Genomic DNA, 27,487 nt, shown 5'->3' with positions numbered 1-27,487 from the left:
TATGAGCACAGCTGTCTTTAAGCAGAAAAAATGTTTAAAAAATTAAGGCCTCTGGAACGAGGTGTAGCTTGGGCCATTATTTTGAGCCATGAAAAGAAGGTGGAGTTTTTTTCTTTCGTCTTTTGTTTTTAATTTCAACTGAGGCTGGGGTTATAGCTCAGTCGCAGCACTTACCTAGCAGTGTCAATACACTGACACCAATAAAAGCAGCATAGTCTTTTGGATTAACACATAATGAATCCAGGAGCTGGTCAGTTGCTATTTCTGTGGTACAAATATCTCCATGTGTGTGACCCTTTGGGTGAGGATACACTCAAACCAGTTTGAAACCACAGCAGGTAATAAGTGGATATGTGAAAGTAATGGTTCCATTCTATAGTGATCAAGGTATGATCCAAATTTTCTACTTTCATGAGTTATCTTTGGTAAACTACTTCCTAAGAACTTATTTATCCAATCAATTTCAATTTTCCTGGCATAAAATTGATGATAACGTTCTCGAGTCATATTTATTATGGCTGAAGGTTCTGTAATGATGTCTACCTTTTGTTCTTAAAAATGTTGATCATCAGTTAAGAGCACTGGCTGCTAGCTGGGCGTGGTGGCACACGCCTTTAAACCCAGCACTAGGGAAGCAGAGGCAGATGGATCACTGTGAGTTCGAGGCCGGCATGGTCTACAAAGTGAGTCCAGGACAGCCAAGGCTACATGGAGAGACCCTGTCTCCCCCCCACCCCCCGCCAAAAATGGAGCACTGATGCTCTTGCAGAGGATCTGAGTTTAATTCCCAGCACTCATGCAACAGCTCACAATTCTCTGTAACTCCAGTCCCAGAGGGTCGGACAGACATGTATGCAGGGAAAAAACCCCACTCATACACATAAAATAAACTTGTTTTTTGAAGATTGTGGTTTTCATTATGCAATTCACTTTATCAGGGGCTTATCACCAGGATTTCTCTTTTCAAAGAGCTGATTTTCATTTTCTTTTTAAAAGTTTTTATTATTTTTATGGTTTGCTTTTCACTTCTTTCTTTCTCCTTACAATTTAATTATTTTACAGATGTCATAAAATGAAACATGCTTCTTTTCTGGAATGGCTTATTTCACTCACTAAAATATTTGGTGGCACAATTCCCTGTAAAGGCTAAATAAGATTTACCTACTTGTTATGCTACATTTTTCAGAGCCTTTTATCTGTCAGTTGCTTGGAGTATATGTTAAGCTTTCTCTGCGGTAAATAAAACTGCTAAGTTTGGTTACTCTATAAAGACAAAAAGCTTGAGGTGGCATTGGTGGTATAGTGGTGAGCGTAGCTGCCTTCTAAGAAATGAGGTTTATTTAGTGCAAGTTCAAAATTCTGCATCCGTCGTGGATGGCCACTTGGTTGTATCGCTTGTGAGATGGCTTCATGGTGGAGCTGGATTTACAGTGGAGGTAGCAAGTGAGAGAACAACCATACTGTAAGACAGAAAGCCAAAGAGTGGTAAGCAGTATCCCTAGTGACCTAGCACTCTGCTTCTCCTCTTACAGACCCTACCACCTCTCACAGTGTGCAATGGGGGCCAAGCTTTCAAGGCATGAGTGCTTGCAGGACTGGCCATATCCAAACCATAGTAGATTGCCTCCACCTTTTTGCTATTGTGAATAATGCTGCCAAGAATGTGGACAAACACAGTTCTTTGAGGCGCTGCTTTTTTCCTCATGTATATCTAGAAGAAGAACCATTAGCGTCTATGGTATCCTCTAATATGTTGAGGACTGGTCATATAGTTTCTTCATTTTAACCTTTCAGTGACATTCCCTGAAAATCTTCCTAAAACTTGCAGTCAGAGTCCTATCAGGTCCTGGCTTTAGGCTTACTTTAGTTTTGTTGTTGTTGTAGTTGTTGATTTGGGTGGTTGTTTTGTTGTTGTTGTCATTGTTTATTTGTTTTTTTTCTGTTACTGGGATTATAAACCAGGTCCTTTTGCACCTGGTAAGTACTCTACCAACATAAACACATACAAAACTCTCTGGCTGTGTTTTACCGTGTATTTTAACTTATAAGTTGATGTCTTCTTTTCCTTTTATGCTAAAGATGGAACCCAGGTCCTCACAAACACTAGGGAAATGTCCTACCACTGAGCTATAGCCTCAGCCCCCAAATTGATATTTCTATGATAATTTTCTTTGGAGACCTTTTGCTTACATTTCACTTCTCAGATCACATCAAACTTCAAAAAACCCATGTTATCTATGTTCGTATGTTAAGTGCACTTTTCATGTCTAAAAATTCCCATGTTTAGTGTTAATTGGGTGCACACTGACATTTGTTTAAGTGACACATCATTTGATAAGTATCTCATGCCTAAGGTTAAGTAGATTCTGTTGTGTAGGAGGAAGAATTTGATTAGGTATGGTCCTACCTTAACGATATGTAAGAAATGGAAAACATTTTCAGTGTTCTATTATAATTATTTATGCACTTAGAAATAAAGCTATCATTTTATTATTGTTCCACTATTGAATTATATTATTATTATGTCTTTATTAGCCATTGGAAAACATTTCAACTATCATGAACATAGATGGAAAAGTCGTTTTTATATCACAGAATGTGTTACCTCTTCTTGGCCACCGTCCAGTAAGTTCTTCCAGATTCTGGAGAAGCGGGTCATTATGGTTTTCTGTTTACGGGTGATTTACTTTTAGCCTCATATAACCCATTGGTATCCAACTATGCCCATATTTCATCATCTTCTCCACTGGTTTTCATGTCAAGTCAATAAAAACAAATTCTGGAAACAGTACATGGTGGTGGTTACAGCGTTGGTGGTCTCCGAGATGGATAGGAAAGGCTTCAACTGTTTGAGGTAGATAATACACAGGAAAACCATGGCCAGAATGGGCTGTAGCATGGAGCAGTTACTGGAGGGCAATGCAATTGGGTTGAAGCTCAGCACCTACCTATACCTATAGGTGGGCAAGGGCAGAGCTAGGTTCACAGGGCAGACTAATAGTATTAGTATAGGAAGCAAAGGCTGTTCTCTCTCACTCTCTCCAGGAAGATATTGTGGGAAAGACTTTATTAGATATTATTCTTGATGAACAAAAGGATGAAATATCTCAGAAGATCACTCTCCAACTTCCTTTGGCAAATGCAGGTATGTATACATGGCTTTGTTTTGTTTCAATTTAATTTTGAATTTTTGAGTGATCAGTAACACTCAGTTGAATAATTTCTTTCTCTCTTACCCCTTAGCAATTTTTGTCAAAAAAATATCAGGTAATATAGCTGATGATCATATATTCATTTACGTTTATAGCCTATAATTTCATTCACAACATTTCTTACATTAAAAAACTATCTCCTCTGGAGGAATAGGGAGTAGTAGTTCATGGGCCCTGACTCTCAGCCAAGGAGCTAGTGTCATTTCGTGGATACTGGGGGAAGGTGAGTGGGTTTTCTTCAATGACGTGGTCCCTGGCTGGCTGAGCATGCTCTGTCCCAGTGGTTCTAAATCTTCCTAATGCTGTGACCCTTTAGTACAGTTCCTCATGCAGTGCTGACCTCCGACCATAACATTATTTTCACCAGTACTTCATAACTAATTTTTCTACTGCTGTGAATCCTAATGTAAATATCTGTGTTTTTCAATGGTCTTAAGTGACTCCATGAAAAGGTCATTTGTCCCCCAAAGGGTTATGAATAGATGTGAAACTGGATCTGGGAGAGTTTGGGAGGCATGGGACATAAACTTGACCAAAATATATCACATGCGTATATGAAATTATCAAAGAATCAAGAAAATTATTTTATGGAATAATCATCCTCCACTCTGTCTTGTTCTTTATCCTAAGCCCTAATTACAGAAGTAATTCTCTGATTTTAGTAGTGCTATATAAATACCAGTATACTAGTCTACAGATACAACAATGATAGCTCAGTGAGTATCAGTGTTCATGGGAAGAAAGTTGTGTTCTTTAAAATGTTCTTTTAACTAAGGAAGACTTTCATTGTGTGAAATAATCCCGCAGACTACATAACTTTGCCTCTTGCTCTCCTTAGTTGGAAGTCTTGTTGAATTTTGCTGTTGGGTAAGAAAAGGAAATGTGTATCAGAATGCCCAGCAAAGAGATGCTGAGAGAGGCAAATATGAAAAAAACAAAATGTATGCCTATGTGAAATTCATCTTGTACCTGCAGAATTATTATGATGGTAAGCAATCCATCCCATGATATATACATGATGATCAGGTGTGATGTATTCCCTGATTGCTAGCATACATGTTCTTGTGTTATTGGCTTTTACAAAACATCTAACATCAATAGTCTCACAATTTATGGCTATGCCTATTAGGCATTAAAAAAATAGTAGTGACTTTTATAAAGTGGTCCCATATAGAAATATGGTAGATGACATTGGTAAATGATGGCTGTCTCACCTTAGAAAACAAAATATTTTTAAAACTTAATAAAAAAAGAAAAGGTTAATGCACTGCCAAGCTTAAAGGCAACTCTATGAACACCTAAAGTTACAAATGGATTGTGTAGCTTGTAAATCATACCACAGATTGAATTACTGGTTGGGTTGGGGGTCTAGAATTCTAGCATCCTATCAAGGACCAATATATAAAATATAAACACTAAAGTTCTGCACACTAACCTGGGGAAAGAAGTCATCTCTCTAACATTTTCACTAGACAAATCTATGCTATTTCCACATTTATGGCATGTATGCTATGGGGCCTGATGTTTTAAGGTTTAAGGATGTGCAAGCAGAGAAATTGACATATAAAAAGTTAACTGCTTCAGAGCCATAAAATATACAAGACAATCAGAGGTGAGGTATAGTTTGTGCTTCAGGTAACCAAATGCTAATTAAAATATTTTTCATGTTTCTTAGAAATTAAAGGTGAAATATCTTTAAAACATATGGATAAATGCATGCACACACACACACACAGACACAAACACACACACAGTTTTTTTTAGAGACTTCCACAACAATCAATTGAGCAACAGCAAACGACTGACCTCAGCACAAGTTTACATTTGGTTTTCATATTTTGGTGATGACCATCTGGGGAATCTGCAGAGCTTGGCTGTCAATGAAAGAAGACAAGAAAAATACCATGGCTCAAAATCTTGAAAAATGCCATTGGGGTGGCAAACAGCATTGTGATGTATTATTTAGCTGCCACCTTATTTATCCAGTATACTTTTTAAATTAATTGACATTGTGTCATCTTTAGAGTCATTTATGGTTTGGAAGAAATATGTTCCTAACAGCAGAAACATTCGGTCATCAGCTCCAAGGCTGTTAGGGGAGCAACAGTACTATCTCGTGGGAACCATTTCCATCCTTCGCAAGCCACACGAATCAGTGAGTATGTTTTATGTCTCCCTCACTTTGAAGGGCACATCATTTTTGCTTTCAGCAGCTGGACATCAGTGCAGAGGGACTCAGTATTCAGTGAGGAAAGAGCAATTGTATATTTGTTTAGGAGGTGAATGGCAGGAATCTGGACTGATTACAATGATTACAGTGGATGGAATCTCAAGGATTTGGCACCAATGGGGGCATAAGTAGAACACCATGGACAGGGCAGTGTTAGCAGCCTAGATGAAGACCTCTGGCCTGTGGTACATGATCCTCTTGTGGTGGTGTAGCAGATCCATCACTCCCACTTTCAGTTTTAGAATAAACCGCCTCTCCATATTGAAAACAGTGATGAACGTTGTATAGAAGCGAAAACTGAAGGAAGTTGTCCATCATCTGCCATGAGAATGTAGACTTCAAAGATGTAGGACTCAGTCCCAAGATCTGCTTCCTCTTCTGAGAAAGAGAAAATGAATCTTACTTGGCCGATCCATATTCCGCTAGCCTTCATCAAGGCACCAGGACGTCTACTTGTGATTTACTCCAGTTTTTCTCTCTAGGCCTCTAGGACACTGTTCCTATACTGGTGGGTATTTTATAAAAGATGAGAACAGAAAGACAGCAGTTAGAAGAGTCTTTACAGTCTTTACAGTATGATGGCATAAAATAGTGAGTGGTGAACTTGAGTGAAAATGAAATTCCTCTTCTGGATCTACTAGGCTTGGGATAAATCATTTTGTGTATACTTTGTTTTTATACCTATAAACCTGGTGTCTTCCTCACACTGACCTGTGGATCAGTTGTAACTAGAATATGTAATGGATGCTATATATGTCAAGCATATTTTAGTATGCAGATACATTTGAGTGGAAATTAGGCTGGGGCTTGACTGTGGGTTTGACTCTCAAAGATGCCAACATGATGATGGCAACAACGGAAATGGATATGCTAATCTTTCTGCAGGAACACCCCACTGAAATTCAATCCAATGTTATAGTTATTGACTCGGATGATGACATTCCTGTGAAGTGCCGCAGGTAAGAGGTATCATGGCTATAAGTAACGCAGAGCTGAAACACATTTTTTACTAACGAAATTGCATACAATACATGATCAACTAAGGATTTCAAATGAATCTAAGATGACCAATTTGCTGGTTTCCAAATCTGTGTATTTTCATGTATGTGAGGAACTATGTAACTGGTGTCTGTTGCATTATTTTCTAGATTAGTCCAATAATGGACCAAGAAAAAATATACACAGTACATCTGAGATTGTGAGCCTAACTCTTAGAACCCACGTAGCAGAAAGAGAGGATTGATTCCTGAATGTTTTCCTTTGTCCTCCACACAAGTGACATACATGAACACACACACACACACACACACACACACACACACACACTGAATAAAGAAATACATATTTTTAAAAACTGGAGTATTGAAAGCACACGTGATAGCATTTGAGATATGGAGTAAGGATAATCAATAGTTCACAGTTATCCTCTGTCAACTCTGTCTTTACAAGTAGAGACACTGAGAAAGCAAATAAAATATGAACTAGTTGACAAAACCTTACCATGAGCATATGTAACCTGAGTAGGCCTTCTGAAACCATTTGCTTTACTTAAAATAGGTTGTCCTTGGTCTTTCTCATTGTGTAAAAAAAAGTGTCTCGTTATACCATTTGGATGTTAAGCTTAATCCATAAAGAGAAAAATAGATAATATATTAAAAATGGAAAATTAATGGAGTATGAAATAAACACAATACCCAGAGATTTATCAAAACAAACATCTGAGTGGCTAGTTCCTGTCCTTGAGCTAGAGTTCTTTCTGTTTATGAATGTCTTTACTGTGTTCAGAGCAGAGATTGGGTTCTAACAGTGGCTTCTCATTGGATCATATTTCTATATTGTTCTAAAGAGGTCAATTAGAACAGACACTCTTTGGAGCAGTATTACAGGAGGTAGGGCTTCTGTGGGTCTCATGTGGCCACGCCACTATTATGAGCTCCTGAGTGCAGTGTTCCCGTCATGGTCCACATGACACTGTTATCTCCCTGATCTCTGATTCCTACAGCCTTCCTGCCCTACCTTCTGCAATACTCCCTAAGCCTTGTGTGGAAGCGGCTCTTACAGATGTACCATGTATATCTAAACATGCCAATAACACTTAATTCTCTATAGCTTGACTAGTTGTGAGTTTCAATTTTAACCACTGAATACTGCGTAAATGAACTTCTCTGATGAGATCTGAGAACTGCACTAATCCATGGGCATAAAGACGAATTGCATAAAGACATTAATTTAGAGAGCACATTGACGCTATGCCCATTTAGCAAGGTAATGGCAAGTAGATTCACTCTTGGGGCTGGTGAACTCCCCAGCATTGTGTTCTTGATCAGATTTATAATACCAGACATATGTTTCCTCCCGTGGTATGGCCATCAATCCATTCAGAAATTGCTCGGTTGCCACGTAACATTGATGCAACTGTTGTAAACGTGGGCATATTTTGCCATGCCAGTCATTATTGTTGATGACAGTGTTCACAGCTGGCAAAACTGTCACTGATTTTTTTTCTCCCTCAATCAGCTTATATAACCCTGTCTAGTGCAATGAAAGCTATCCAACAAAGACCAAGATTCCTGGCCAGTACACAACACACATTTTGATAATTCTTTCTTTATGGCTTTATTGAGGCTTGAAAAACGACGCCAGAAGAATGAATTGCAAAGAATTTGCCAGGATGAAGCTGCGAAAATGGAACATCCTAATTCAGACTCAGAAGTATGTACACTGACCACCGTTGTGTAGAACTATGAACCTTTATCCCTCTAATGTTGTTATTTACTTCATGTCTGTTGCAAACACACACACACACACACACACACACACACACACACACACACACACAGTGTTGGCTTCTCAATTGCTTGAAGTATGTTATTATGTTTAAAGTGTTTGGGTTCTGCCTGTGTTTCCTATTATTTGTGTCTTATTCTATCCCGCTAGTCAAATGTATTCTCTTCTTTTGGAATCTCAGGTTGAGATTGTAGATATTCGCCCAGCCACTCGGCAAAGGCCACTTGGAACAATTCAGACCAGGAAATCAGCTCGGTTGAGCACAAGCAGAAACATAAGTGCAACTACAAGGAAGTGCACAGGTACGAGGACAAGCCTTTCTTCCACGGGTTTTACACCCCTGATATCGAGTAGGTACAATGAGCTACTTGGAAGTGGATGAAATAAATCAGATGACCTTCAAGGTTGTTAGGAGGTTTAAAATAGTGTTCTGTTTATAACACTGTGAAATCACAGGTGTCATGTCCAATTTTGCTCATTTTCTGTAAATCTTTGAGATGATGATTCAGAGAAATATAAGTAAATATCTTCTCATAGATTCAAGCAATCACTGATCTTACACATTTTAGAAACCCCAGTTAGAAATGTGCAGACTCTCCTTTTTTCTGTTGAATTTGTATTACTCACTTGCTTTTGATTTTAATACTGCAAACATTGTGATAGATCTGTCTTTGAATAAATAACACTTTATTGTTTATGTCCTTGCAGTGTCTTAGTGTAACAACATGTTTTTGTTGTTAGTTTTGTTGATGTTTTGCCGCAAATTTTTTATGTATTGTTCACCCTGTCCTAGAAGTCAGAGCGGGCCCTTTAGCTCCACTCCTGAGTGCAGAGATGACAGAATTATAGGCATGTGTGTTGCCAGGACATTGTAATGGAAGTAGCAGTGAAGGTGGTTAATCCCTCCAAAATACTGCTGCTTTTTTTATGTGTTTCTATAACAAAGTCCTAATTATACCATTGTATAAAACCTGCAACACTTGAGACATGGATCTCATTGCAGATAAGTTATATTGTGACATTTTCACTTATTATGGTTCATCTTTCTTTTCTCCTCAGTTTCAAATGTAGGTTTAATTGTCAAATAGTTTTAGTAGCACCACTTCCATTATTTCTGTAAGTTTCAGATCTCCTTTCCAAATAGTTCTTTGAAAACAGCACAAAGGTAGGTGTGTGTGTGTGTGTGTGTGTGTGTGACCATTTCTAACATTTACATGAAGAGTGATTGCACTTAACGTACTTATCTGAAGTTACCTTGTAGGGTTGTTCTGTCGAATTATATTCATTATTGTTAAACCAGCTGTGGAGCAATCCTTATAAGATCCCACAGCTAGCCTTTCCAGTCAGACGAGCAAAGCCAGATAACCAGCAAGAGACATTGAAATTTAGCAGCATCTGGAGTGCTTGCTATGGCTTACTGATATTTATTTTATTTTTTCATTTGGAACCAGAAAATTGCAAATATACTATTAAGATGCAAAAGTGATTTGGAAGTGATTGATAGCAGAAAAGTTTAGTCAAAGCTCTGAGCACTGAAACTGTCAGGGAACTAGAATTTTCCAAAAGGACTAAAATGGAATATATAAAACTAACTGAATGATTGAAGAAGTGCAATTTGCTTGTATCCATAGCATTGTTGTGAAGTGTGCATCCTGAAGCTGCGTGGAGCAATTGGGAGGTATCTGGTGGGGCACTCTGCCTGATCCTGATGCTTATATTTTGTAAATGTTTTTCATTTTGAACTAATTTTGGACTTAGAGAAAATTTTCAATGCAGTAGTCAGGAGGGAGAGGCAGAAGGGTCAGGGGTTCATGGCCATTATCTATGCCATGAGTTCAAGGCCATCCTGGGATTCATGGAAGTTGTCACAAAAATAAAGTAATTGGAGTAGAAAGAGCAATACACGGGAAGATGGACAAAAGCAAAAAAGAATATCTATCCATTCCATTGTGATGCCCTTAATGTCACACATTACATAATCAAAACAACATTGGTTTCATTCTTATTACCAATGTGAGGACATTTTCATCTGTCTCCTTTTCTTAGAAATGTACAGTTAGCAAATTTCATGTCACAGGAAACAATGGATCACTTTCATTTATTCCACATTATGACTATATTACCAATTTTAATCCCTCCATCAGCAGAAGAACATCTGGATTGTTTTCAAGTTTTTGATAATTATGAATAATGTTACTAAAGACATTTTTTCAGAGGTTTTGCATGGAACTTTCAGTTTGCTTGTGTAAATTCCTGTCTGTGAGACTTAGAGTCATTTGTGACTTATTTCAACTTGTGGCTCTACAGTCTAAGAGGGAATCTGTATGATAGAGTTGAAATGCCCTATAGCTTTTTTCTTTTGATCTGGGACTCTTCTTCATAAGGAGAATGCCCCAGCAATATGTTCTCTATTTGGTATGCAGAGTTGAAAGCATTATCAATGTGAAGGAAGTCACACATGTGATGGTAGAACTCACTGCTGAGTAAAACCATTGGGTTTTATTGCAGTAGTAACAGCTACAAAGATCCTTGTATGACTGAGCTGCATAAATGATTCCTAAATACAATCTGACTTTCAGTCTTCCCCAGCCACACCTCACTTTAGTGCCAAGCTCAACACTGAATCCAGATTCCTTACTGAGATTATCCATTTTGCAATACTGCAATACAGTCTAGAACCTACCTTGGATAGGTCTCATCGTGTTGAAAAAGTTCCTTAAAATTCCCTTTGCTGAGTGAGTGTGCTTGGCATTTATCTATGGAGTTGCCTTATGTTAGACAGGGCAGACAGACCTTGGGGACCATCTTTAAGGGCTACACTTACAGAATAAAACTGGTCCTGATAAAAATAACCCAGCAGATTTAGCTCTTCATGTAAAGTCCCAGCTAGCCTTATAAGGAGCAGAAACATTCAATCTGGCAAAGAAGCAAGACATCAAAAGTATTTTCATTTTAAATATTTAGAAATTCTAGATAGCTAAATGTGTACCATTTTCATATACATGCCTTGACCAAATGAACCATCAGTGTCACCAGAAATTGGGTCCCTATGATCTCATACCGAGATTAAAATTGGCAAATGGTCTGACGGGCTCACTAGCAAAGTAGACTCCAAAAGGTAGCCCTTTTCGTGCCCATTACCAATACAATGATGTTCTTGAGTGGAACTCTAAGAATCAGAGTTGACAGCAAATTGATCTAATCGTCCAGGCAGTGAACGTCGGGTTTCAGATAGCTCATTGGGAAAGAGTTAGAGTAGGAAGGGCAAGAGTTTCATCCTGTGGACATATGACTCTGACTGGGCTCTTTCCTTTCTGCTCACTCCTGTCCTGGTCTTCAGCTGTCTGCTTGAAACCCAACTCCTCCTGAATCTATTTTCCTCATTCACCCCATTTGGTTCCACTTACTTGGTCCTGAATCACTTCAAAATAGAGTCAAAAAAGAGTTCTACAACTGATACCTGTAACACTGCCTTTGTGCTTGTCCTCCTCCACTTCCTGGTGGGAGCTGACACCTTTACTTCCACTGTGTAAGTGCGGAAATGACTTAAATCCAAGGCTAAAGTTGAGACTTTGGCTAGGTCTGACTTCACAAAAGCTGGGGAATGGAGGGCCAGACACATATGCTGCAGACTAAAAGGAAGTTTTGGGTTCTCAGGATGGCCATTAAGCCAAGGGGCATCTGGAAGAAAGAATAGTACAGGAATCCTAACTTTCCAAGCTCTCTTTCTGTCTCTGTCTCTGTCTCTGTCTCTGTCTCTGTCTCTGTCTCTGTCTCTCTGTCTCTGTCTCTGTCTCTGTCTCTGTTTCTCTCTCTGTCTCTCTGTCTCTGTCTCTGTCTCTGTCTCTGTCTCTGTCTCTGTCTCTGTCTCTCTCTCTCTCTCTCTCTCTCTCTCTCTCTCCATCCCCCCTGCCTCTCTCTCTCCTCTGCTAGTACCTTGTAAACCAATAATGCAAAGATACTTGTCAGTGGCTCATTGGCTTGAAATAAAGGAATACTCCTATCACCACAGAATATTTCAGTTTACCACTCTCCCTGCTTTTTTTTTCTTTGCAGCATGCCTCTTCTGCTTACCTGAGAGAGACCAGGCAGCCTGGTCAAGATAATTCTGCATATTTTCTGACTGAAGAGAACACCATCAATCCTCACCCCTAAGGGGAAGATGAGGCAGAAGACCTAAGTCCATGGTCTATATGGGAAAGGGACATACAAGAGTCCCTTGATGTGAGAGGGTGGGTGGGTTATTTTCTTTACTCATAAGTTTAGTTTTTAGTTGTTTCTTAAGCATAATGAGTTTAATGGAAAGTAAGCTGCAAAAGCAAACTATTACATCCAGATTAGTGTGTGATAACTACTATTCATTTCCATCTGCTTGCCCCACACTTTTTCAAGTATACGTATATACATCTGTGCTTTTGCTGGGGCAAGCTGCCTTCAATGGGCAGAATTCTAGGGTACTAATGTTTTTGCCAAAATACGAAATGCCACAGAGGTTTGAAATGCAGAAAAATATTGTTCCATCATGCCCTTTTTTTTTTAAATCTCGGGCCTTAATCTTGATTTATTCATATATGTCTTCTGTGGTCCTATGCCACTTTGTAACCTATATTCCAGACAACCAATTTGAGAAGTAATATCTGTTCAAAAAAGGGTATGTCTTTGTTTAATAAACACTATATTGTACTGCAAGTCTTGTGTCTGTGAGGCTGACTTTGAAATCCTAGGAATATTTCTGACTTGGTAGACCCACACTTATGTGCTGATGAAGAGCCTATGTTCTAGAGAGAAACATTTCATGCAGTACCTGTTCCTGGCACATTGGCCTGTTTTCTACACTTACAGACTCCAATGGCTGGAACCCTCCTCTGTGGCTATGAATATAGGCACCCTTTTTGCACCTGCAACCTTTTGGGTTGGTTGATTTGTCTTTGTGTGTGTGTTATCCCCATCTTACTTTTAAAGACAGTGTCTACCACTGCACCTGGAGCTCACAAGCAGGCTAGATTGGCTGGCCAGTACAGTTCAGGGATCATCTCCCCAGAATTGTGGCTACAAAGGTGATTTTGCTTGTTGGTCATGTACCAAGAAGAACATTTCCACACTATATTAAGAGTGGTAGGAGTGGGGGGGGTCAGGGGCATGGATAGCTCTACCAGAAATCACCCCATTTGGAGATGAGGTCTTAAAGAGGTATGGCCCTGAGGGCAACAGAAGGATGGTGGTGGCTTGTGGGCTTTTGATAGCTACTCAAGCACCCTGGTCCCAGTGTGACTTTGGAGTTCACTCTAATTTGCTGGACAGCATCCATAGTTCTCAGAATCACAGCCTAAGCTCTGCATTTGCAAACTTGTTTTAGCAATCTGCTCTTCAGCTGAAGAATATGCCATTGGGGAGCAGAACACTTTCCTCACAAAGCACAGGACTGCTGAGGACAGCGGTAAGATTGAGCGCTTCTTAGGAAGGCATGGGAATTCCAGGAGGCCTGAGGCCACCTGTGGGCATGACTGCTTCTGCCCACTGCTTAGAATGTGGCTGTTCTTGGAGATAACCTCCTTGAGCAGCCCTGCAATGGCTGAGCACAGTCACACTCACTTTGTCAGGTAGTTCATCAAATGCTGACACTCACCAGAGTTTCCTGCTTTAGTTGTTGCCCCTCCTGCATATGCTCAACTCCTACCAGCTGAGGGTAAGTAGAGGCACAGAGAAGTTCTCCAGAGATTGTGAGCACAGGAGTCAACAGCTGCAGCCCAGGAGCTCTGTCCTTCTCTCGAACACCACAGAACAGCTGCAACACCTTCTAGATTGAAGAGCCTGGAAAGGAAGCCCCGGGACCTAGCCTGCCTTCTCCATCCTCAACACAGTAGTCATTAGCTCTAAGATTCAAAGTAGGTGGCTTTGTACCCTCTCCTGTGTTTCTCCACTCCAACAACAATGTCAATAAAGTGGCCCCAAGCTGAAAGCACCTCACTATAACCCAGTGAGGAGACATGGGGTGGTAGAGTCAGTTTGACCTTGTTTATCTTTTCAACATGAGGCCAAGTTCAATTCACCCTCCAGGGAGAGCTCAGGAGTTACATATTAGTGTGGCTCATGCAGGGGAAATGATGAAATTCACAAGAGCTTCCAGACATGGTTTAATTTAACTTTTACACTTGCTCATTTCCACATAGAAAGGACAAGACTTGGCTTATATATAATGGAATATTATATATACACAGATTTACAGCTGCATATTCATGAGTTTTCTGTGGCATCCAACATTTATAAAGATTCTTAGTCCCAAATGCATTTTATAATAAAAAAGGAAGAGTATTATTAAGACTATCAGCTTCAGTCCACACCCTTCCTCCACATCTTTTCATGCCACAGTAGCAGCCAATAGCCAGGGCTGTGTATTGAGCAATGTTTTGAAGTGTATCTTGCGGACAATGAAGGGGAAAGTAGGCTTGACATGTTGTAGCCTGTGGGTATTGTTCACCCTGACTGGGCTGGAGACATGTTCCTGTTAATAACTGTCCCACCCACTGTGATCTCAAGCCACCTGAAGCCTTGCTCCTGAGCCCCTGCTGCACTCCCAGCTCCTGCTGGGATTCTAACTCTGTCAGAGGACAGCCTGATAGACCCCACTGATAACCCTCACCTCAGGCTCTCTGACTAACTGAAGCAAGAGCCTGCTCGCCTGAGGAAGGATTAATGTGTGTGGCCAGAAGCCTCACCTTGCACTAACTGACCTAGGACTACTCTTGCCACCCAAATTACACATCACCATGGAGTGGCCCCAACACTTTAACCTCAAGCTCGGGTCATCAATGACAACAAATGGCTGCTGGGAGAAGGAGATTGAGGGTTGTTTTTCTGGCAATATAGACTCTCTCATGGGCTGTCTGTGTCCCAGTGAATGACTCCACACCCGTGCACATACTGGCTGCACTGAAGAGATTCAGTGGGCAGAGAGTGGTGGTAGGAAAACTTATGTGTGGAGTTAGGGGAGAGGGAGAAGGACAGACTGATCAAAGTACATGTTTTTTTTTTAATTAATTTATTCATATTACATCTTGATTGTTAGCCCTTCCCCTGTTTCCTCCCATTCCTCCCTCCCTCCCACTTCCCCCCTTCTCCCCTCCCCTATGTCTGTGATTGAGGGAGACTTCTTCCCCCTATGTATGCTCTAAGATTATTGAGTCTCTTCTTGGTAACTTGCTATCCTTCTTCTGAGTGCCACCAGGCCTCCCCATCCAGGGGACATGGTCAGAAAAGGGGCACCAGAGTTCACGTGAGAATCAGATCTCACTCTCCACTCAACAGTGGAGAATATCGTGTTCGTCGGCTAGGTCTTGGTAGGGGTTCGAAGTTTACTGCCTATTTCTCCTTGGCTGGTGCCTTAGTTTGAGGAGGACCCCAGGACCCAGATCTGCCTGTCATAAAGTTCTTCTTGTAGGTTTCCAGGACCCTGTGGGTCCTGTTATTTCCCCATTCTTCCATGCTACTCTCGCCTAAAGTCTCAATAGGATGTCCTCTCCTCTGACCCACTTTCTTGGTAAGTAAGGTTTTTCATGGGACGTATCCCTTGGACTAGTGTTTTGATATAAGTGAGTATATACCGTTTGTCTCTTTTTGCTTCTGGGTGAACTCACTCATTATGATAATTTCTAGGTCAATCCATTTGTCCACAAATTTCGGGAATTCCTCGTTTTTAATAGCTGAGTAATACTCCATAGTGTAAATGTACCATAGTTTCTTAGTCCATTCTTCTACTGAGGGACACTTAGGCTGTTTCCATGTTCTGGCTATTGTGTATAAAGCAGCTATGAACATGGTTGAGCATATGTCCCTGTTGTGTGTTCGAGCATTTTCTGGGTATATTCCAAGGAGTGGGATAGCTGGGTCTTGAGGAAGCCCTATTCCCATTTTTCTGAGAAAACGCCAGATAGCTTTCCAAAGTGGTTGTACTAGTTTGCATTCCCACCAGCAGTGAAGGAGTGTTCCTCTCTCTCCACATCCTCGCCAACATGTGGTGTCATTTGAGTTTTTGATCTTAGCCATTCTGATGGGTGTAAGATGGAATCTCAGTGTCGTTTTGATTTGCATTTCTCTGATGCCTAACGAGGATGAGCATTTCTTTAAGTGTTTCTCAGCCATTTGATATTCCTCTGTTGAGAATTCTCTGTTTAGTTCTAAGCCCCATTTTGCAATTGGGTTGTTTGGTTTTGTGGTGTTTAATTTCTTGAGTTCTTTATATATTTTGGATATTAAACCTTTGTCAGATGAAGGGTTGGTGAAGATCTTTTCCCAGTCAGTAGGCTGTCGCTTTGTTCTCTTGACAGTGTCTGCTGCCTTACAGAAGCTTCTCAGCCTCATAAGGTCCCATTTATTAATTGTTGACATTAAGGCCTGGGCTGTGGGTGTACTGTTCAGGAAGTTGTTTCCTGCGCCTATGTGTCCCAGGCTCTTCCCCACTTTTTCCTCTAACTGAGTTAATGTCTCTGGTTTTAAGTTGAGGTCTTTAATCCACTTGGACTTGAGTTTTGTGCATGGTGACAAATAAGGGTCTAATTGCATTTTTCTACATGTAGACATCCAGTTAGACCAGCACCATTTGTTGAAGATGCTATCATTTTTCCATTGAATAGATTTGGCTTCTTTGTCAAAAATCAAGTGAGCAAATGTGTGTGGGTTCATCTCCGGGTCTTCAATTCGATTCCATTGATCCACCAGCCTATTACTTTGCCAGTACCATGCTGTTTTAATTACTGTTGCTCTGTAGTACAGCTTGAGATCAGGTATGGAGATTCCTCCGGAGGATCTTTTATTGTATAGGATTGATTTTGCTATTCTGGGTTTTTTATTTCTCCATATGAATTTGAGAATTAATCTTTCAATATCTTCAAAATATTTTGTAGGTATTTTGATAGGGATTGCATTGAATTTGTAAATTGCTTTTGGTAAGATGGCCATTTTTACTATGTTAATTCTCCCGATCCATGAACAAGGTAAATCCCTCCATCTTCTGATGTCATTTTCAATCTCTTTCTTCAAAGGTTTGAAGTTTTTTTCAAATAAGTCCTTCACTTGCTTGGTTAAAGTTATTCCTAGATATTTTATATTGTTTGTGGCTATCGTGAAGGGAGTAGTTTTCCTAATTTCTTCCTCTGCCTGTTTGTCATTTGTATACAGAAAGGCTACTGACTTTTTCGAGTTTATTTTGTATCCTGCCAATTTGCTGAAGGTGTTTATCAGCTGCAGGAGTTCTCTGGTGGAATTTTGGGGATCGCTTATGTACACTATCATATCATCTGCAAATAGGGATAATTTGACTTCTTCCTTTCCCATTTGGATCCCCATGATCTCCTTTTGATGTCTTATTGCTCTGGCTAGAACTTCAAGAACTATATTGAAGAGATATGGGGACAGAGGGCAGCCTTGTCTGGTTCCCGATTTTAGAGGGATTTCCTTGAGTATCTCTCCATTTAATTTAATGTTGGCTGTTGGTTTGCTGTAAATAGCCTTTATTATGTTTAGATAAGTGCCTTGTAGTCCCGATCTCTCCAGAACTTTAAACATAAATGGGTGTTGGATTTTGTCAAATGCTTTTTCTGCATCAAGAGAGATGATCATGTGGTTTTTCTCTTTCAGTTTGTTTATATGATGGATTACATTGATGGATTTCCGTATGTTAAACCATCCCTGCATGCCTGGAATGAATCCTACCTGGTCATGGTGGATAATGTCTTTGATATGCTGTTGTAATCGCTTTGCGAGTATTTTGTTGAGTATTTTTGCATCAATGTTCATAAGAGAAATTGGTCTGAAATTCTCTTTTTTTGTTGGGTCTTTGTGAGGTTTAGGTATCAATGTAATTGTGGCCTCATAGAAGGAATTTGGTAATGTTCCGTCCATTTCTATCTTTCGGAATAGCTTGACTAGTATCGGTATTAACTCCTCTTTGAAGGACTGGTAGAATTCTGCGCTGAAGCCATCTGGCCCTGGGCTTTTTTTGGTTGGAAGACTATCAATGGTTGCTTCTATTTCTATAGGCGAAATAGGGCTATTTAATTTGTTTATCTGGTCTTGGTTCAATTTTGGCAAATGGAATCGGTCGAGAAATTTGTCCATTTCCCTTAAATTTTCGAATTTTGTGGCATAAATGCCTTTAAAGTAGGTTCTTACGATTCTTTGTATTTCTTCAGTATCTGTTGTTATGTCTCCCTTTTCATTTCTGATTTTGTTAATTTGGATAGTGTTTCTCTGTCTTTTCGTTAGGTTGGCTAACGGTTTGTCTATCTTGTTAATTTTCTCAAAGAACCAGCTCTTGGTTTTGTTGATTCTTTGGATTGTTCTCTTTGTTTCTAATTTATTGATTTCAGCCCTGAGTTTGATTATTTCTAGGCGTCTACTCCTCTTGGGTGTTTCTGCTTCTTTTTTTTCGAGAGCTTCCAGATGTGTTGTTAAGTTGTTTATGTGGGATGATTCCATTTTCTTTTTAAAGGCACTTAGTGCTATGAATTTTCCTCTTAGCACTGCTTTCAGTGTGTCCCACAAATTTGAATATGTTGTTCCATCATTTTCATTGAGTTTCAGGAAGTCTTTAATTTCTTCCCTTATTTCTTCCATGACCCATGTGTCATTAAGTAGAAAGTTGTTTAGTTTCCACGTGTTAGTATGCTTTTTGTTATTTCTGTTGTTGTTGAAGTCCAGCCTTAGACCATGGTGATCTGATAAGATACAAGGTATTATTTCAATCTTCTTGTATCTGTTGAGGTTTGCTTCGTGACCAACTATGTGATCAATTTTAGAGAATGTTCCATGGGGTGCTGAGAAAAAGGTATACTCCTTTGCGTTTGGGTGGAAAGTTCTGTAGATATCTGTTAGATCCATTTGATTCATGACATTGGTTAATGAGGTTATTTCCTGGCTTAGTTTTTGAATCAAAGACCTATCCTTGAGTGAAAGTGGGGTATTGAAGTCGCCCACTATTAATGTGTGGGTATCAATAAGTGGGGCAAGCTTTGTTAATAACTCTTTTACAAATGTGGGAGCCCTTGTATTTGGAGCATAGATGTTCAAAATCGTGATGTCTTCTTGGTTGACTTTACCTTTGACGAGTACGAAGTGTCCATCCTCATCCCTTTTGATTAATTTTGGTTGAAAGTCTATTTTATTAGATATTAGAATGGCTACCCCAGCTTGTTTCTTGTGACCATTTGCTTGGAATATTTTCCCCCAACCCTTTACTCTGAGGCAATGTCTGTCCTTGTGGTTGAGATGTGTTTCTTGAATGCAGAAGAATGTTGGGTCGTGTTTATGCAACCACTCCATTAGTCTGTGTCTTTTTATTGGAGAATTGATACCATTGACATTGAGAGATATTAATGACCAGTGATTGGTAAGTCCCTTCATTTTTGGTATTTGTAAGAGTCAAGATTTTGTGAGGTTGTGATTTTGCAATGGTATAGTTACCCATTTCCTATGTAGTTTTGGTTGTAGACCAGTTGGGGTAGAGTTTTCCTTCTAGTAACTTCTGTAAAGTCGGATTTGTGGCTAGGTACTGTTTGAATTTGTTTTTGTCATGGAATATCTTGTTTTCACCATCAATGGTTATTGATAATTTTGCTGGATATAGTAGTCTTGCCTGGTATCTGTGTTCTCTTAGGGTTTGCAGAACCCCTGTCCAGGCCCTTCTGGCTTTCATGGTCTCTGCTGAGAAGTCAGGAGTAATTCTGATAGGTTTGCCTTCATACGTTACTCGGCCTTTTTCTCTTGCCGCTTTTAATATTTTTTCCTTGTTCTGTATATTTTGCGTTGTTATTATTATGTGACGGGAAGATTTTCTTTTCAAGTCTATTCTGTTTGGTGTTCTGTAGGCCTCTTGTATGCTCGTATGCATCTCCTTCTTCAAATTGGGGAAATTTTCTTCTATTATTCGATTAAAGATATTTTCTGGACTGTGGAGTCGGTTGCCTTCTCTTTCCTCTATCCCTATTATTCTCAAGTTTCGTCTTTTCATGTTATCTTTTATTTCATGAATGCTTTGTGTCAGGAGCTTTTCAGATTTAGCATTTTCCTGGATGGTTGATTCCAGTTCTGCGATTGTATCTTCAAGTCCCGATATTCGTTCTTCCATCTCTTGCAATCTGTTAGATAATGCCACCTCTGAGATCTTTGTTTTCTTCTTTGATGCCTCTTGATCACGTTTTTCTTCTGTGTGTTCCTGTATCATAGCTTCCATTTTTATCTTCATGTCTTGGACTGTTTTAATGATTTCCTTCATCTGGTTATTTATATTTTTCTGAAATTCTTCAAATGCCTCTTTATATGATTCTTTTAACTCTTCAGCCCTCTTGTTTGCCTCCTCCTGCAATTGTTTACAGATTTTAATTGATTCTTCCTTTATCATTGTCTTTACTAGGGCTTTGAGGTCCTTTTCTTGACTATCCATTGCTGTTAGGTTCTCCAGGTTGTTTTCATTGGGAATGCTGGGATCTGGAGATGCCAAACTGTTTTGGTTTTTGTTAGCATTCTTTCGTTGTCCTCTTGTCATTTTGATGTCTCTGATGTTGGAAGATATTTTGTAGTGACCTTCGCTGGTTGAGAGTGGTTAATTGATGACTGATTATAGGTCAGGTGCTCTTGCCTGTGGGGATCAAGGAGTATTTCCGTGGAACAGGTAGTTGATCTGGTTTCCCTTCTGGTGATTTTCCTCTGCACTGTGGGCTCCCGGCTGAGTCATCCAAAGTAGATTTCTCTTTGGATTTTACTGCTGTGATTCAGATCAGCAGTTTTGGGACCTAGATTAAGGTCCACACACAGACGTTCTGGTTGTGTAGGTTGATCTCTGCTGCCTGTCCTTCCTGTGGCTTTGTAGTCAAGATCCCAGGTAAATCAGATCTTCTGGAGGTGTAGCTGTCTTTTAGGTCTGTCTCTATACCCTGTAGAGGTGTTCACCTTCTCCCAGAACTCTATGCCTGGAGGGACCAAGGTCGCTCCTGGTCCGCAATTAGATACTGCAAGCAAGACCCACGTTTTTTCTCTTGATATTGTGAGATTGCCTGCCTTGTTTGGGCCAAGAGCCCCTGATAAGCTCTCTATTCCAGGGAGTGCAGGACCAGTGCCTTGTGACTGGGTGGGTAGGCACAATAGCAGGAAAGCTGTGCAGAGCTCTGGAGAAAGCCCGCGGGTTTGAACCAGATCTTCCCGCCGAGCTCTGATGCTCCACTAATGCTCTGGGTCAGCAATTAGACACTGCAAACACGACCCACCCAAGTCACGACTCCCGATAATGTGAGAGTGCCTGCCTTGGTCGGGCCAAGGGCCCCGGATCGGCTCTCTAGTTCAGGGAGTGCAGGGCCAGTGCCTTGTTACTGGCTGGGTAGGCACAATCGCGGTGCAGAGCTCTGGAGGAAACCCGCGGGTCGGAACCAGGTCTTCCCGCCGGGCTCTGATGCTCCACTAATGCTCTGGGTCAGCAATTAGACACTGCAAACACGACCCACCCAAGTCTCGACTCCCGATAATGTGAGAGTGCCTGCCTTGGTCGGGCCAAGGGCCCCGGATCGGCTCTCTAGTTCAGGGAGTGCAGGGCCAGTGCCTTGTTACTGGCTGGGTAGGCACAATCGCGGTGCAGAGCTCTGGAGGAAACCCGCGGGTCGGAACCAGGTCTTCCCGCCGGGCTCTGATGCTCCACTAATGCTCTGGGTCAGCAATTAGACACTGCAAACACGACCCACCCAAGTCTCGACTCCCGATAATGTGAGAGTGCCTGCCTTGGTCGGGCCAAGGGCCCCGGATCGGCTCTCTAGTTCAGGGAGTGCAGGGCCAGTGCCTTGTTACTGGCTGGGTAGGCACAATCGCGGTACAGAGCTCTGGAGGAAACCCGCGGGTCGGAACCAGGTCTTCCCGCCGGGCTCTGATGCTCCACTAATGCTCTGGGTCAGCAATTAGACACTGCAAACACGACCCACCCAAGTCTCGACTCCCGATAATGTGAGAGTGCCTGCCTTGGTCGGGCCAAGGGCCCCGGATCGGCTCTCTAGTTCAGGGAGGGCAGGGCCAGTGCCTTGTTACTGGCTGGGTAGGCACAATCGTGGTGCAGAGCTCTGGAGGAAACCCGCGGGTTGGAACCAGGTCTTCCCGCCGGGCTCTGATGCTCCACTAATGCTCTGGGTCAGCAATTAGACACTGCAAACACGACCCACCCAAGTCTCGACTCCCGATAATGTGAGAGTGCCTGCCTTGGTTGGGCCAAGGGCCCCGGATCGGCTCTCTAGTTCAGGGAGTGCAGGGCCAGTGCCTTGTTACTGGCTGGGTAGGCACAATCGCGGTGCAGAGGTCTGGAGGAAACCCGCGGGTTGGAACCAGGTCTTCCCGCCGGGCTCTGACGCTCAGCTATCGCTCTAGGCAAGACCCACGTCTCCTGATATGTCTGTGGAAGCAGTTCCAAGCTGACTTCTCACTGCCGCTGTTTGCAGGCTCAATCCACTACGATTGGTGTTAGGTTGGGCCCTGGATAGCCAGCAAGCTGCAGTCCCTCCACCTGTTGGGACCCTCCGCCTGCGTTTCCACTCGCCCCAGGCGGGTGATCTCTGCAGTTTGGGGTGGTGTGGAAGGAGGAATCCTAGGGCAGATTTCCCCTCTTCATTGAGACTCCTGGCTAGAGTCTCCGGAAAATCCCTCCCCAAACAGCGAGTCGGTGCTTTCTATGCAGCTGTAGTTTGCATGTGGATTCCGTTCTAGAGTTTGGGGAGTGCGTTTTGCACCTCCGGGATGTTTGTCCCCGGGGAGGGGGGTGGGCCCCCTGTTTGGACTGCAGTCTTTGGGGCCCCACTCACCTACAGTTCTCAAAGTCCAGCAATCTGTTTCTCTATTTATGTCCCTGGTCTTCTCGGAGTAGATCAGATACGCGGCTTATTGGTCGGCGCCATCTTGGAATCCCAAAGTACATGTTATTCATTCTCAAACACCAAATTAAAAATCAACTCTCAGATTCAGAGCTAGGTTTCCATTAACTATGCCACAGGGGATGTTAAATGATTAGGCTTTTCAGCAGGAACAGTAAGCAAGGCTCTGCTGCATGATCATCTATTGTTATGCAATGCAATCCCAGTCCCCCCTTATTGGTCCTATCTTTTCCTTCCCTCTGTAGTTGATTCTTTCCTCTCAGCATGCACTCTGCCTTCAGCTTTGGTGAACCATTGGGTATGATACAAAGGTTCTGCAACTTTCTGCCCTCGTGCATCGCCAATATCATAAGCAGCACAAAGTTCTCTTTTGTCTCTGCATCTTTGCCCACAATTCAGGTGGAAAGGGCTCCACATGGGAAGAGCTGCAGGTGGGAAGAACCCCAGATGGAAAGGGCCCCAAGTGGAAGGGGCTCCATGAGGAAAGGGCCCCAGGTGGGAAAAGCCCCACATGGGAAGAGCCCCAGGTGGGAAGAGCCCCAAGTGGGAAGAACCCCAGATGGGAAGAGCCCCAGGTGGGAAGTGCCCCAGTGGGAAGAACCCCTGGCTCTCCTAGACCATTCTTGACTTTGTTCAGCACCTGCCATAAGTGCATCAGTGCTCTTTTAAACTGCTCCCATGATGGGTAGAGGTTGGCTCAGGTCTTAGATGTTCCTACTACTCCCAGAAGTGAGGGCCTTGTGCGACTCAACTGGCTTTCCACAAATATTCAAGGCTTGTGACCCTGGTGCTTAGTCAACACTAGGAAAATGTTGCCCAAAGAAAATCAGTTACTTGAGACATAAGCGTGTGGGAAATAAAGACTGGCATGTAGCCCTGCACAGAAGCTAAGATGATCAGGCAAGACAGCATTCCACCTCTGCTCTGTCTTTCTGCCTCAAGTATAAACTGATCCTAAGCTTATGAACCTTAACCAGTAAATGGGTTTAGGCTTAGTCCTTGGAGTGAGACCCTTCTACCAGTAGATCTGGCCCCTGGCTTAGCTGCAGTCTGATGAAACAAGGGAGCTAATGAAACTTGGTGGATGAGACTGCTCAATACACTACCAACAACTTGGTGGCTCCAGTTAGCCTCTGGGCATTCCTCCATGGCACACACAAGTCCTGACACTGCAGAGACATGGGGGTGGTGAATGGGTGAAATTTCTGGAGTCACTGATGTTTCCTGCCCAGATGGAGGCCTTGACCCCAAAAGTCAAAGGGTAATTAACCACATAGTCACCTTGGTGATGAAACAAAACCCACAACCCTACAGAATCAAACCATGTCAAATACAGAGAGGCCGAGGTCAGCAGACAGGACAGGCAAATTGCAGTATTTAGAATAGCGAATTCAAGTGTTTGTGTAATCCAAGTTCCAGCCTGTGGGGAAGGTAGGTGGAAGAGGAGCTGGAAATTCACCTGACTGGGAGTGGGGTAGGACTTCAGCAAGGAAACAACCTCTAGGTTTTAGGAGAGGGCTGGTATCATGGGATGATTTAAACCTGAGGCATTGGGTATGCCGTCTGCTAGGCAAGCCAGTGTAAGGAGGGTACTTGTGCACAGTAAATGCCTTGAGAAAAGTGGTTTGGTTTTCTGGTTTAGGGCTGATTTTTTATTCCACATGTGTCACCTGCCAAGGACCAGTGTCTAGCCATGTCCATCTGGGATTTAGGGTGGAGAATCAAGACAATACTTTGACTTTTTACCTGGATCATCTATGAATCCCTTTGTTGACTCCTGGGTTTACAAGGTAAGGTTAAGACAGTTGATTGACAGCAGGGACTTCATCTGTTCTCTGAAGCTCTCCAGGATCCTAAAAACAAGGAACAGGCGAAGAAACACATGTTAGTCATCTCTAAGTCAAACTTCAGCTCCTCCCCTACCCCCATTCCCCGTGCTCCTTTGAAGGCACAGAGCAAGCACTGATCCTGTGAAAGGATGAGCATGCTGGGAGATCAGACCCTCCTAATTGATTGCATCTTTCCTTCTATTTTCCTGGCCCAATTGGGTCTTCTCCCTTGGTTCCCTCCTCTAGTCACTGTATGTTCTTCTCTCAGTCACCAAGATATCTGCCTGACTCTTCCCTGTAGGCTCAATGTTCTTAGCAAATAGATTTTATTATGAACTTATTGACCGAGAGTACCTCACTGATAACCCAACTAACCTAAATAATAGGAAAAAGAGTTTTAAAAATACAATAATGAAACCATAAAGATATCAGTTCTGAGGAATGGTTATCCTGGCATAATCAGCAGGATTTCTTCTGCAGGAACCTGGAGAAACCAGAACCCATAGCCTCAAATGGAGCCCAGAGCCCCGAAGCCTTCCCTCCAGCAGTTCTCTCTAGGAGCACCTTGAGGCACAGGAATGAATAGCCGAAATTATCCCCAAGTCTCCAAAGGATCCGCCTCTTATTTTGGGCTCACATATATACCTCTTCTCAGAATTTGTTCAAGCGTGTTTTTCAGCTGGTTAATAACCAATCTCCCCCACATGGTGATTTGACTTCTAAGGGGATAAACATTATCTGCTCTCCCAAGTCTTTTTCTCATCCTCAACTTGTGATCTAAACAAAAACATGTTTATCTCTCCTTCATCTCCCCTTTCTATTAGATAAAATAAGTTATATACAACAAAATAAGAATTATCCAGTAAGTCACATTTACAAGGAACAGTCAGTTTGTTTGTAGTTAAAAATTTTAAGAAATTATTCAACTATCTATCCTATGCTACTGATTCTTATCCTAATATCTACATTTTTCACACTAAACTTATATTACTACCGTTACTATCTAGTCTTCAACCCATAAGAGATTCCAGAAGGAAAAACTGTTTAATATGAAGGAAGTGCAGGCAAGCAACTTCCAAAAGTATTGACAGGACAAAGAGCTGAGTGTCTGGACAGTCACAAGTTCCTCTTCATTGTTGGGGCATCCCAGCCTTCAGCCAGCCAGCCCAAGGCATCTTAAAGACTGCTTCTGTACTGTCACAAGTTCCTCTCCATTGTTGGGGCACCCCAGCCTTCAGCTAGCCAGTCCAAATCATCTCACAGACTGCTCTGAAGCAGGAATCCTGAAGGATTGGCCCACGTAATCCCTGCTAAGCTGGGCAGCTAATTTCTCAGTTTCAGGCTTGATTATAGTGGACAGTCATTCTGTCATCAGCTGTAGAGATAAGCAAAGTTCTTCAGACCAGTGGCTGTCTGCCACTATCTTTTCTTGATGGCTGCGTGATTAGACTCGAGGTGCTGCCAGGAACAGATGTGTCTCTCTGTCATAAAAGCCCTTTATTATTAAATGCCATTTTCTTTGGATCTCTGAAGTGTTTGAAGACCATCTATCTATCTATTCTATCCGTCATCAACCTATTCCTTTGGAAACATATACAAAAAACTTAATAAAGCTTATTCTATAATTAAGTAATTTATTATCTAGTCAGATTTATAAGTGACCAACTAACAATTTCTATCTCTGACCGTACTGAGCAAGTTGTAACAGTTGTATTTCACCTGTTCAAATAAGTTGTACATGTATAAAACATTACATAAATGTCAAACAAAATGTTCTTAAGTTCCTACCAGTGTACAATATACAATTTAAGTTTCCATTAACATACCATATACAATACATAAAGCAAATGTTGAAAAAGAAAAAAACTTAAATTCCTGTCAATCTTCAATACCAATATGAAATATTTGAATACCAATATAAATTATTTGAGGCCAGCAGATTCAATAATCTACTTTTTATTCTATAAATCTATACCCTCCCTTATATTCTTTCCTTATATTGTCTCTTCTTCACCCTTTATTCCCTAATGTTAGATAAGATAGAAAAATAAGGGAGAAAGAATGATAGAAGAAATCCTTAAATGAAACTTTTATTAACTTACAACTAACCCCCCTAGGCAAAAATGGACATCGATAACCCACCAAAAACCACCACCCCACATATTGGGAATGGGGACATCGTTCTCTTAAAATTACTTTTTGCTGTTTGGGGGAAAACATCTTTTGGGTAACCATAGAAAAATAAGATGTTGGCCAAGCGCTGCAAAAGCTAGCGGTATCTGTTTTGTCCAGTCTTTTTTGGATTGATCCTTGGGACTAGCCCTTTTTAAAGTCAACAGGCATGCAATTTCTTGAGGAAATAGTAGCTGAAGCAGTCTTTGATGTTGAATTGCTCAGGCTACCTGCTTTGTCATGTATTTATTATTTAGACAGCATGTGTGCCTGCACGCCAGAAGAGGGCACCAGATGTCACTATAGATGGTTCTGAAGCACATGGTTAGTTGTTGGAAATTGAACTCAGGGTCTCTGAGCCAT

At 41.5% G+C, this 27,487-nt stretch overlaps 1 protein-coding gene, 1 long non-coding RNA gene and 1 pseudogene across 6 annotated transcripts in view; 1 reads left to right on the top strand and 2 right to left on the bottom strand.

Moving 5' to 3' along the window:
• The window catches only part of LOC311601301 (actin, cytoplasmic 2-like), a 473,705-nt pseudogene that overhangs the window by 9,357 nt on the left and 436,861 nt on the right, over window positions 1–27,487 (bottom strand). The gene's annotated exons all lie outside the window — the stretch shown is intronic.
• LOC311601631 lies at window positions 976–25,661 on the bottom strand. 3 transcript variants are annotated; one of them, XR_014780615.1, is made up of 5 exons: window positions 25,517–25,661; window positions 24,870–24,976; window positions 13,856–14,040; window positions 5,019–5,820; window positions 976–1,460 (listed from the first exon to the last, which is right to left on the bottom strand). It is a non-coding gene; the product is annotated as an uncharacterized lncRNA (long non-coding RNA). The 3 variants fall into 3 exon arrangements; XR_014780616.1 differs by lacking the exon at window positions 976–1,460 and adding an exon at window positions 3,965–4,072; XR_014780617.1 differs by lacking the exon at window positions 976–1,460 and adding an exon at window positions 23,768–23,924 and having other exon boundaries at window positions 4,946–5,820.
• Window positions 4,067–12,912, top strand: LOC311601630 (uncharacterized protein). 2 transcript variants are annotated; one of them, XM_084789200.1, is made up of 6 exons: window positions 4,067–4,200; window positions 5,237–5,367; window positions 6,328–6,401; window positions 8,067–8,154; window positions 8,411–8,531; window positions 12,286–12,912. In XM_084789200.1, the coding sequence occupies exons 1-6, from the start codon at window positions 4,152–4,154 to the stop codon at window positions 12,333–12,335; spliced, it is 513 nt and encodes a 170-aa protein (XP_084645326.1). In that variant the 5' UTR covers window positions 4,067–4,151; the 3' UTR covers window positions 12,336–12,912. The 2 variants fall into 2 exon arrangements, with proteins under 2 accessions (XP_084645326.1, XP_084645325.1); XM_084789199.1 differs by lacking the exon at window positions 12,286–12,912 and having other exon boundaries at window positions 8,411–9,082.

Source organism: Acomys minous (genome assembly GCF_964271855.1).
Source record: "Acomys minous genome assembly, chromosome: 7".
NCBI lineage: Eukaryota > Metazoa > Chordata > Mammalia > Rodentia > Muridae > Acomys > Acomys minous.
The sequence above is the reverse complement of the archived record's forward strand: the minus strand, read 5'-3'. Positions and strand labels throughout refer to the sequence as shown.